Below are 12,793 nucleotides of genomic sequence, written 5' to 3' on the forward strand. Positions count from 1 at the left end.
TTATGTTATTTTTATACAATAAATAACATACCAATTTTATTACATATTTTGCATACATTTTTTCTTATCTATAATTTACTATCATTCTTATCTATAATTAAGTAATTTGTTTAAGAATTAAAAACGATAAACTGTCTATCTATAGTAATTTAGATAACTAAATAAGTTTATTGTCCTTGGTAGGAAGAGAATCTTGGTGGGGATGACTTCAAATAAGACATTCATTTTCTATGGTAACATACTTACATCGTTGCAGTCTTTCGTATCGCAACAAGGATGAAGATGTTAAAATCATTAGGTATGTTTTATAGTTATTTTCTATTTTCTATTTTTATTTTATCGAATTTTTAATTTTCTAAAATTGTATAGAAAATATAACAAACATAAATGATCTTTATGACGAAAAAAAAGAAATTATAAGATTTTAACACACAAATAGAATTATATAATAATTAATTTTTGTAAATTATTGTACATTAAAAAAAATTATTTTCAGGAATTTTTCTCAGCGTAACAACTTTCGCGTTCGCGGACGTTGCATCAGAGTTTAAAACTGCAAATATTCAACCTGATATATTGCAAAGCGTTCCCACCGAGAAAATCGAGGTATACTTCGTATAATATTACTTATTATTAACCCATTTAAATTAAGTAATAAAGTATAGTTAATTAAAAAAAATTTGTTGACGTACTAGCTCAAATTTTGAATATGCATGATTTTATTGTACTTCAATAGTTTATGATTAAATCAATTTATCACAGTTCTATCTAATTAATAAATAAATTGATATAAAGGAAAAAAAATATATATCAAGTATCATATAAGTTCTATAACGAGTTTTTAAAATGCAGGTCAAGTATGGTAAAAACGTAGTTGATCTGGGAACCGAATTGACGCCTACTCAAACGCAAGAGATTCCTGAAATTCATTATAAACATGATGGAGGTGTTCTTTATACGCTTATTATGACAGGTATATATATTTATATATTTTTAAACAATCCCATATTCAAGAAGAATTTCACAAAAATATTAATATCTTAAAATACTTTGTTAAAATTTTGTTTAAGTCTCAGAAATATGAGAATACTCGCAGAACATTTTATTTCCAATAATTTTATATATAAATATTCTTTTTTTGTTTTTATAACACATTCTATGATAAATAATTTAATAAAAATACACATTTTTTCTAAAAAGAGAATAATTTTTTATTTAATATTTTATTTTTGTAAAGTATATCTCGCGCCTAATATTTAAAAAAATATTGTATTCAATTAAATTATTGTGCTATAAAAAAATAAAAAATAAATAATAATAATAATATAAAATAAAAAACAATTTGTTTAGATTAAAACATTATTTTTAATTATTAAAGTAATCTTTTTTTTTATTTTACACCTAATCTCTAAGTGTTTCCAATATACTTAAGTATTAAGTTATAAGGATTTAAATCTTTTTACCGTTCTTTTTTTTTAATCCTTTCTTTTTTCGAAGAAGCACGAAAGGAGTGACACGACACCTGAATGACCTTAGATCATTGAAGAGACAAACTACTTTCACCAGCTTCGAAACCTGTTTACACGCTCGACTTCGCTTCGTTACTTTTGATCTATTGAAATCCGTAAATGAGAAAATGTTAAATGTCGTCACCTTTCCATTCGCGAATCATCCGTTTAAATTTGATTATAAAAGAATCAGATGTTTCATATGAGATCCCATGTTCTTTTACAGGATGATATTGTACAGAGTAATGTTATTAGTATAACAATAATGAATGTGTGATCTGTGAGTCCTTTTATGAATTGTAAAAGAAGTTTAGGTGATCCCTGAATTTTAACTAAAGTTTAGTAAATTAATTTAAAAAATAAGATCTCAAATCCTTGCAATATTAAAAATATGTGTAAAATTAGCTACTAGATTAGTAGAGTATTATTTATTTATATTTTATTTCTAGAGAATCTTTAAATGTGTAAAAAATTTGTGGATTATTCAGTGACCCCTTAGGAAAAGTTGATTAAAAATTAGATATAGAATACATTTTTTAGAAGATTCTTTTAAGAAAATCTTCATTATTTAAGTAATGCATTGCTTAAACAGCAGGCACATTCGAATTAATTTTAAATAAAATTATACTATAATTTTTATTTAATTTTCTTTTTTTACTACTATTGATTAAAAAATTAAGCACAGAACATTTCTTATTTAATTTCAATCCACTATCAAAAAATGTTCACTATTCACAGCATTGATATTTTAGTAAATTAATCATGTTTGTAAAACGAGGACATTGAACCATGTTTTATATAATCTGCAATACTTTCTTTTAGTATAAAACTCACAACTACGTAATCGTAAAATAACTTCCAATTGATATTTCTTTTCTTTTTGTTTCATAGATCCTGATATTCCAACAAGAGGATACAACCGAGAGTTCCGTCATTGGATAGTTGGAAACATACCTGAAGAAAATGTTGCTAAAGGTGAAATTATTGCTGAATACGTAGGACCAGCTCCACCCAAAGATACTGGAAAGCATCGTTACGTTTTTCTTCTTTATAAACAAAATCAAGGGGCTATTACCTTTGACGAGAGAAGATTGAGTAATCGGTGTGTATAATTAATTATTATTTAGAATACTATTATTTTAATATTTCTATTTATTTGGTCAGTATTTTTGATTAATTAATGGTATTTTGTAAAATAAAAAACTCAGTATGTGTATATGAATATTATGTTCAGTATTAAATAATAATTTATTAGTATTTCAAATAAATGATTAATAGTAATTTATAAATAGTGTTAGGGTTACGTTAGTTTATATTTTATTATAATTACTGATCATTTATTTAAAATATTAACTAAAAATATTTAAAAAAAATATTGACCTAATAAATGAGTCACTCGTTAGCCAAATTAATTAACTCTACAGAATAGAAAGTACAAAAAATTAATAAAATTACATACATTTTCCTATAATTTATTATTTAACATAAAAATTAAATAACAATCCAATTCTTTGGCTTTAAAATTTAAAGAACATTTTAAAAATGGAATTAATTTTTGTCCTTTGAACAACACAAATAATATTCATTCTTTAATCATACTTAAAATTCCATGCTCTAATTCATATTAAATATTATCTATTTGATATAAATTATAGGGATGGCAGATTCCGTAGTCGATTTTCAACGAAGAAGTTCGTGGAAAAATATAGTTTAGAGGGACCAATAGCAGGGAACTTCATGAAAGTTGAATATGACGATAACGTACCTTCTTATCATAAACGTTTAGGATTTTAAAGTTTTCATATTTTATACTGTGAGTTATCTTATATCTCGTCTTCTATTGTCTTCTCTTTTTTCTTATACGAAAAGTATAATAATAATAATAATAATAATAATAATAATAATAAATAATAATAATAATAATAATAATAATAATAATAATAAATAATAATAATAATAATAATAATAAATAATAATAATAAATAAATAATAATAATAATAATAATAATAATAATAATAAAATAAAATAATAATTGAAATTAGAACGTCAGTTCTTCGATGTATGTATATTTCTTTCATATTATATTGACCTTAACTCTTATTTTTTAATTTTTTTTTTATTTTCCTTTTCTTCTTTTTATTAATCCGCTTTTATTTTCATCTCATTTTTATCGTTATAAATATAAAATGTACACGATATTATAATCCTATTTCTCTCTCTCTCTTTTTTTTTTCTTCTTCGAGATGAGTTACGTTTTTTAAAGATGTCTTGAGCATCCCTTTCTATAGTAATAAATTCTTAGTCTAAGCGTTTACCTTCTACAAAATTGATTATTTTCATACAATTAGTTTTTTTTTCCATTTTTTTTATCGATAGGTTATTACATAATGACTAGTAGTTGTTAAATAATATTTCATTCGATGAACATTTTCAACTATTTTCATTTTTATTATACTTAAATCAATAATAATCATATCGTAATATTTTATTTATTGTATCGAGCCTTTGCTCAAAACAATATTTAAAATTTTCAAAATTATTGATCATTATTGATCATTAAGTATGAAAAGCCAAATTACTCTGATTATTTTCAGTTTTAACATTTAATATTAATTAATTTTTAAATGACTATATATTATTAAATGACTATCAATGCGTGGTGCAGAACATTTAAATGAATATAATACATTTTTAAATGACAAAAATATATAAAAAATAACATTAATTTTGCTAATTTCCTCTGAATACTTCGGTAATGAATTTAATCATGCTATATGTACATATATATGATTTAAAAATAAATAAACATATAAATAGTTATAAATACAAATAAAAATGGTTGAGATTGTTAATGGAATGAAATATCGTCCAACGTTTATTGTGACTAGAGTTACAACGTATGTGCGCATTTCGGGGCAAACTTCGGCCTATGTGTGACTTTCGGAAACTCGAAATTCTTTGAAAAAGTCTCTTTGCTGGCCCGACTATACTCTTCGATGCAAAATTGTTAAACAATAATTATTATTATTTATCATCCTCTTCTTCATCTTCCTCCTACTCCATGCCAAAGGACACAAAAAACACATTTCTTGTTACAAACTTTCACTTCGTCTTGAAAGTTGTGTATCATCGAAAAATAGGAACGTATTACATGGTGTTGAGATACGTTAAACAACGATTATTTTGTTTTTTTTTATATAAGTCACTAATATAACAATTAATTGTTTACATAACTATTAATAACAAATGTCAGCATTGAAAAATCACGATTTTTAATTGGGAAAGAATCGATCGATCGTACGGGGGTGGAATTCATCATCATCATCGTCATCATCATCTTTAATAGTTAAACTTTATGTTTTATATTAATCTTTTTTTTGTTAACGATTCTCTCGCAGTGATGTCAACGTCGTGTTTTTCAAATTAGGAAGGATTTATTAACACTCAACAATTTATCTAAACGTAATAGGAGGAAACGTAATCCTCATGTGAGTAGTAATCACGTTTTAGTGATATCCGCTATTTTTTTGTTTTAACGAAATATAGAAAGCTTTTTTAGCTCTCAATACACACACTCACACACATATATAAATATGTTTACATATATATTATATATATGTATACTATAAATTCGTTATTCCCATTTGCAGATATACACTATGGTGACGTACATTCATACAAATTTCGAGAGACATATTTGTTGGTTTGTTTTTTCTTCTCATTCCAGAGATCACGATTTGAAAGACGCATATTTAAAATAACAAGCTCGATACTTAACAAAAATCGAGTTCGTATCGTAGAAATAGAGTCTTTTCTTGGACCAACACGTTCACTGATCCGATTTATGAAACGATATAGAAACGATTCCTGTGTGTCGATGACAACAAGTGTTGGAATATACGAACAATCAATTGGTAAGTACAGCTGGCATCTAAATTTCTTTTCTCTCTTCTTTTTTTTTTTTAAGTAGTATGTAATAGTACGTTGTCTTTTATAATGATGAACACCTTATTTGAGATGTTCTTTATGTTTCTTTATTTATTTTGTTTTTGATGAAATGTTTTAAGGCAGGACAAGGTCCGGGTACATCGTGATATTCCAACAGAGCTGATGATCCCTAACATCTCCCCATCCGCCGTTACCTTTCCTCAATTTAGTCTTTTTTGCCATACCAGCAACCGTTAAGGTTAATTGCGATGGGAATAGATGATCCCTAGCAGCTCTCAATACATTTTGAACTTTTGCTATAACCGCCGTTGACTCGCAATTATTCTTCTTGTGATGAACACCGCTGAAACATTGTTTATCTATTTATTATGACAGCACAACAATTGATAATTTTGCAGAATAGGAATCATGAAATGTTTAAGATCAAAATTTAGAATATTTTTCATTATATTTGTAACCACTTGGTCTTACAATTAGTTTCTAAGAAGTACAGGAAAATATGTTTAACAGTGTATTTAATTTTTAATATTAGCTATTTTTATTGAAGTATTTAAATTAAGGTTGCAGGAATTTATTTATACCTTTTTATATTTTAATCAGTCAAAATTTATATTTTTTTTACAACCGAATGCAGAAAATAATCAATTTAGTATTGGGTTAATAAATAATATTTTTTCCTTGTATTGAGAATATTGACCTTGACAACACTATTCACAGATCACTTAATAAAAATTCTTGAAGTGAATCCTATTCTGGATAATTGCAAAAAAAAAATTTTTAATAATTCGGATATTGATTTTACCATTCACCAATGTGGAAGACTCTGGGAGCTCTCATCATCATAGTAATCAAGCCGGAATCAATGCGAGGTGCAGCACCGGCCCCTTTGCTTGGTGGTAAACAAGTTTGAGCGATGTGCTGAAGACTCCAATCCCAATTGTAATCGTCGTACGAGCAGAATTGAGCGGTACACTTTCTCAGTTTGTTCCACGTGACCCGATTAAAGGCCATACCCATATTGTGTTTACTCGATATCCAGGGTATTACCTCAGCCTAGGTTGTCAAGAAGAATGATCGATGTTAGAATCTATGATTCGGCAAGATTTCATTTAAAAGACGTTCGTGGAAAAGGAACGATAACGATCGATTTCATTATTTTGTTTATTTATTATCTTTATCGATTAGAAATATACGTTCCTTTTCGTACGCCCATCAAGAAACTGTACTAAATTTGATACGATCAATATTTGAGCTGTTAGTTAACAGGCCAAAGTGATTAATACCAATTTTTTTATGTCTGAACTTCAGTTATCATCAAGCATTTGATTTATAATAATTAGATTTAATTTCTTTATATATTACAATATCTGGAAGACGTAATTTTGTTTATATTTAACACACAACTACTAACTTATTATTTAATTATTATCCCATAATATTTGATATCAATTCCATTGAGATGATAATAATGTAAATATTTAATTTATAATTTTATATGCATCAAGTTCTGTATTACTCGTTAATTAAGAAATTAATAATAAGAAAAATTGAATAATAAATATAATAGTTTGATAGTATACATGACATTATCAATATTGTTGATTTTATTTTTTGTGGAATTAATCGATTTGGTCTATAAAAGGCTCATTTATTGATTACTAGGACTATATAGAGATCATTATCAATAATTAAACTTGTATACACTCTTCCGTACGATACGATCTATGATACACCGTATATGCCGTTGACGAGACTTGCCTTATCGTTATTTAGCTAGTAGAAAAAAAAACCAAACGATTGAAAAAAAAGAAACATAGTGGCCCAAACGATGAATAAAAAAGAGGGATGAGAAAGGAACCCTTGTGCATAAAGTAGAGAATAGCAAAAAAGAAGCGGAAAACAATAAATAAAAGTAGGGTTCTTCGGTTGTACATTTCGTTCAAGAGAATATTGATTGACAAACGAAGAACATTTCTAGTGTCGTTTGAATAATGAGATGCTTTTTCAGGAGAAAATAAATAATAGCGTTATCTACATGATGACTAAAATAAAAGCAAGAAATGTTACATCGAACGAGACAATTGTACGTAACAAAAATAACAATTCCAGTTCTTAGAAATGATCATGGTTGTCTTATTCGATGTGTCATTCTGAGTATAAGAATTATCAAACATAATATTCTCTATGTAAAAAGGTGGATGAAGGTTATGCGTTATATCAGCTGATCCGATTAGTTGGATTAAAACGATAATAATTAATAAATACCCTAGAGATTATAAAAGCGTGCAAAAAAAAAAGGTAAATTGAGATAATACGGAAGAATAATAAGAAGAAGTGCCAGGTGATATAGAAGCAAGATCAAAATGCGAACTCAGATTCGCAACGGATGATATTCTGAAGATAATTATCAGAAAAATAGGATTGGGATTGTAGGAGGATTGTAATGTCTCTAATCAATTCTCTAATATTCCGTTTTTGTGTGTGTTTTTGCATCTGGGTCTGAAAACCTTCTGATAGTGGGTGTAGAGACTTGGTAAGAGCTGGAAAGCCCAAGAAGGTGCAGCATGCACCATTTGAGAACTCTGATAGGTCGACACTCCAGCAACAGTTTGTCCTCCAACGACGTTGCCAACAGCAACGTTGTTATTGTTGTTATTGTTGCTGATACTGCTACTGCTGCTATCGCTGTTACTGCTGCTGCCGCCGATGCTGCTGGTGATACTGCTACTGATGAGAGGATTCTGCAGTCCCGGTGATTCATGCTTCTTTAATCCATGTAGTAGTTCCTTTTGTAAGGCGCCGTTTACGCCAAGGAACTAACGGATCGGGCGTGCGTGAAACATCGACACAGATACTTTTCACAATGAAGTGAAAAAGAAAGAAAAATAGGGGAAGAATATTTGGAGATAATTTGGAGGACATTTGGAGAGAATTTGGAGAGAATTTGGAGAGAAACACTTCAACAATTTGGAACACGAAGACGAGATTGTTGTTTTTCAAACAAAGTGAATTTCTTTCTGTGCTGTGGTGACGGTGTTGTAAACATTCCGAGCAAGTTGCAATGTCTCATTTGTTCGCATACTCGCTCGTTATTGCGTGAGGGAAGGTTTTCAACAATACTTGTTATATATACATATCGTTCTTTTTTTCTTTTTAAGTTAATAACAGTAAAAATTAAGTTTAAATATCGATGATAACAAGTATCGTATTTACATGTGTAAAGTAAATTTACAATGTTGTAAGAAGATAAACCAAAGATACGATAGTTCAGCGATGATACGGAAATGTATTATGATCAAATGAAATCCTGTAAATGAAATAACGAAAATTCCAAGCGTTTGTTTTGTTTTGATTTGTTCAGAGCTTATGTACAGAAATTAGGCGCACATTTTTTTTTTTAAATTTTTTTTTCTAATACAGAACATCCCGATTATAAAATGCAATTTCAAAAGAAATATACGAGAACGTAATATTTGTTAAAAGAGTGTAAAGTGTTTTATAATAAAGCATAGTGTTCCAGCGTGTAAATCGGCCATTGCCCACTCCTCGCAATAGATGTTGCAGAAAGACTTACATTGTTTCAATTTATTTCGATTTAGTTAGACTTATTATTAGAATTCTTACTCACTTTACGACTGAAGTCAGCGAAATAGTTGTACGTCTTGAGGTATGTACCCAAGGAAAGAACGTTGCAACGTTCACAGCTGTGTTTGCAGGTGCGTTCCATTAGTCTCAACACATGAAGAAAGTCTTCAGCTACGTAGTGATCTTCCTCAAGGAATAGGACCATACCCGTATGATTTTTCGTTATTGTTAATTGATCGAAGACCTTGTTGGCTTTCCACCACCAGTGATGCTTCGTTTGTGTAAACTTTGCCTCCCGATAATGACCATAAAGATCTGGATGCTTCGCGTTGATACATTTTAAATACAAGGCTCTGCAAAATAATATGAACAAAAATAATAAGAAAATATAACAACGTTCAAATTTGCTTACGTGTGTACGAGTACAAAAAATAAGGCGATTCGAGTCAGGATCCTAAAAATTCGAGGACACATAAACATATTTAGGATTCTTTGCATAAAAATTATAGTATTTAATTGCATTATAAAATTATGATTCAAAAGTTTAAGTACAAGATTAGAAGGGAAAAATAAGATTTTGAATTGAGCGTTGGATTTCGTCTCGAACGTTTGATCCTAAAATGCAAGTTGGATTCTTAAATATTAGGTAGTTAAAAACCGTTTCTGTTTTTATAAACTTTCGAGACCCCGACTCGACCTATCTCAATTGTAAAGAAACCCTGCTATGCCCTAAGGCTCAGGTATCTATACACTTCTAATGTTTTCTTAGGAACCAATGATGTCGAATACTTGAGGGCACAAGACTAAAGGGCGCGCCTTACCGTTGGAAACCTTTTTTATCTTTTGTGCTAGCTAAAATAGCTTTTAGGAGTCCTTTATTTTTATTTTCTTTTGTTATCTGCTGATTCATGCTGCTACTTTAGTGTCCCGTGTTCGACAACATCGGTTTACAATTAGAACAAAAAAGGATCTTTAACAAATTTCAAATTTAAATATTTCTTACTGTTCCTTGTGAATGTTTCTCGGACAGTCATTTGGATCTTCCCCGGGAAAAGTTCTAGGATGCGTTTGTATGCTATGTGGATAAAATATTTGCATGACACGACAGAAGTCAACGCTCTGAACTAAGTAATTGATGTCCGGATTCCACACGTCATGACTAAAAACAAGAAGAGCCTGTTCTATGCCCCTGGCTTGTGCCAGAGAGACGATCAGGTGCCTCAAGTAGGTCAACCTAACGTGAACTTGGACGACGATGATCGGTGCATCAGCGGCAAGTGGACCAAACGCTTCCTCATTGTAAACCTTTTGCTCGAAGTTTATCCGATCAATGTTACGACGAATTTCCTCGATTTCAAGATCCGTTAGCGTGCCAGAAGTTCCATTGCTTGACGTCAAAGACGCATTACGCCGTTCTTTCAGGAACCTTCATTAATTATCATAAGAAAAGGAAAAGAAAATATTTAAACTTCTGGTAAATTAATTTATAGATATAACTGTTTTCTCCCGTTATTATTTTTTTTCTTAATGGATTGGGTTTAGCCAATTAATAATTTTGAAATGTTTTATTAGAAAAAAAAAATATTTATTTAACTCTTTCAGCCACGGCGGTATTAAAAAAGTCCCATTTTTTTTATGCGTAATTGTGCACGATAGGACTATTTGAATCCCATTGTATAACAAAAAACTTAATTAAATTATTATTATCTTTTTATGTTTTTAAATTATGTTATTCCTTTATTAATAAAAATAAACCAACTTTGTGCAATTAAAAAAAGAAATACAATTTCTGTGCAATATGAGTCTTTCTATTTTATAAAATTCCATGCCTCAAGGGTTAAATGAAAAATACTGACCATTTCTTTCTCTTTCTGTTTTTTTAAATACACACAATAGCATGTATTTTATTTATTTAAATATGTTGATATTACTTATTGGTATATTTAATTTATATATATTTAAATAAATATACATATTAATGGTAACACTGTATATTGAAAAGGTGGATTTGATAAGAATAGAATACAGAACGAACCTGTGAAGTTCCTGTGGGACCAGCGCAAAAAGCGTCTCGTTAGCCGAAGACTGTCCAGACGTGTCCCCGCCGGTTAAGCTGATCACATGGAGCTGCAGCCAGAGAAACGTCGCCAGAAATACGAGGACAAGTGTCCTCAGTAAAGTACCACGACCTGATCTCACCACTCCAACCGCTGTGACCCCTGTGTCGCACAATGTCAAATTTTCAGATTACTTTTTACTTTAAAATTGAATTATTTCCTTTTACTTTTTTTTATTTCTATGATCATGTTGTATATTGTATATACAGGGTTTTCCATTTAAATCGATCTACTTAAATATCACTTGAAACTGTTGATGGTAGAAACAAATATGGTAGACAAAAATTGAATGGTTTAAGGGGGCACATTATCTGATATTATTAGTTTTTTTTGTAGGTGCACGCGTATATGTCATATGAAGGTCAACTTTGATTTGTAAGTGGAATCACATATTTTATATATATATACATACAGTGTCTTCATTTTAAAGATTGCTACGTTGGATAATTATTGATTTAAACCTATTTAAAAAAAAAAATTTTGGAGGAAAAGTATGTGAATTTAAATAAACCAATCGTTGATAAAATAACCTTTTCATCTAATTTTATTTATTTTTTTTATTTATTTTTTTATTTATTTTATTATTTAATCTAAAATTTTGGAGGAAAAGTATGTGAATTTAAATAAACCAATCGTTGATAAAATATCCTTTTCATCTAATTGTAAGTTAAACCTGTTTTGAAATTTTAAATGGCATATCTTGTTATACATTTTAAAAGTAATAGAATTAAGGATAAATTATTTTCGGTACTATCTTATAATTTTTTGTTATATTTCGTAAACGAATCGATCAAATTTTATGTTTTAAATACAGTTAAACGCAGATTTTTATTATCTTTAAAATGATATATCACGAGATAGGGGTATGTATCATTTGAAATTTTAATGCAAGGGTAGGGATTAAATGGGATGGAAATTAAAATATTATGTTATGTTAAATTTTCTTCCTTAATATCTAAATGAATATATTTTTTATTAAAATAAACGTTACTTTTAATCAAGAGTTACTCGTGGTACTAAATTTTAAAATAAAGTCACTGTTATTATAAATATCTGAAATTTAGTTAAAAATTATTGCTAAAAAAGAAAGAAGTTGCTTAATCAAAATAAAATTGTTTTCTTTTTCACAGTTCAATAATATAAATAAATAAAAAAAATTATATTTATCATTATTCACTTTAGTTCTATTAATAAATTTTGTTATGAACCAGAAGTTAATAAAATTTATAGATATTTTAGATTTGAACTAGTAAATTCATGATAAAACGAATTTCGAATATTTCCGATAACATACACACACACCCTCATTCATGCACACATGTACACAAATTTATTTTCTGACCATAATAATGTGTAATATTTTTCCAGGTGCTGTTATGTTCTTAATAAGTGAAATCATATTCGCAATAGAGAAAGAGACACACAGTAATGAAATGCAACAAAGCATGAGTCTGACACTGAGTGTGGAGTATATAACTAGACAAAACTCATGTATAGTATGTATAGTATATACTGCTCGACCTACAATCGTTCCACAACGTAATAACGAGGGAAACGCAATGAAATTTCTTGTCAAATCCAGTGATTTTAGTTGGATTTGACGATAATGAAAGAAAATAAGATAGGAGGTAATG

The 12,793-nt window shown here is 28.7% G+C and overlaps 2 protein-coding genes across 9 annotated transcripts in view; one reads left to right on the top strand and one right to left on the bottom strand.

The window, feature by feature from the left end:
- The first annotated feature begins 108 nt into the window (after nucleotides 1-108).
- Nucleotides 109-3,423, top strand: LOC122513316 (protein D2-like). Its single transcript, XM_043629632.1, has 5 exons — nucleotides 109-298; nucleotides 497-606; nucleotides 853-973; nucleotides 2,400-2,610; nucleotides 3,164-3,423. Exons 1-5 carry the CDS (start codon nucleotides 277-279, stop codon nucleotides 3,300-3,302), a joined length of 603 nt encoding a protein of 200 aa, XP_043485567.1. The 5' UTR covers nucleotides 109-276; the 3' UTR covers nucleotides 3,303-3,423.
- Nucleotides 3,424-4,357: 934 nt separating this feature from the next.
- Nucleotides 4,358-12,793, bottom strand: part of LOC122514024 (alpha-1,6-mannosyl-glycoprotein 2-beta-N-acetylglucosaminyltransferase) — a 43,388-nt gene continuing 34,952 nt past the window's right edge. For 7 of the 8 annotated variants that reach the window (XM_043630662.1, XM_043630810.1, XM_043630952.1 and 4 more), the window contains 6 exons: nucleotides 11,078-11,261; nucleotides 10,046-10,468; nucleotides 9,086-9,395; nucleotides 7,965-8,273; nucleotides 6,260-6,510; nucleotides 4,358-5,800 (listed from right to left, as the gene is read on the bottom strand). In XM_043630662.1, coding sequence (XP_043486597.1) covers nucleotides 5,572-5,800; nucleotides 6,260-6,510; nucleotides 7,965-8,273; nucleotides 9,086-9,395; nucleotides 10,046-10,468; nucleotides 11,078-11,261 — 1,706 coding nt within the window. In that variant the 3' untranslated portion in view covers nucleotides 4,358-5,571. The remainder of the gene's footprint in view (nucleotides 5,801-6,259; nucleotides 6,511-7,964; nucleotides 8,274-9,085; nucleotides 9,396-10,045; nucleotides 10,469-11,077; nucleotides 11,262-12,793) is intronic. The other variant, XM_043631185.1, reaches the window with a different exon arrangement.

This window comes from Polistes fuscatus, unplaced genomic scaffold, assembly GCF_010416935.1.
Source record: "Polistes fuscatus isolate 324 unplaced genomic scaffold, CU_Pfus_HIC Scaffold1, whole genome shotgun sequence".
In the NCBI taxonomy this organism is placed as follows: Eukaryota; Metazoa; Arthropoda; class Insecta; order Hymenoptera; family Vespidae; genus Polistes; species Polistes fuscatus.

Bases quoted from the DNA above. Each gene is read 5' to 3' on its own strand.
- LOC122513316 (XM_043629632.1), top strand. From the start codon at position 277: ATGAAGATGTTAAAATCATTAG. The intron at 974-2,399 runs GTATATATATTT...TTTGTTTCATAG, and splicing joins TTATACGCTTATTATGACAG to ATCCTGATATTCCAACAAGA. The intron at 2,611-3,163 runs GTGTGTATAATT...TATAAATTATAG, and splicing joins GAGAGAAGATTGAGTAATCG to GGATGGCAGATTCCGTAGTC.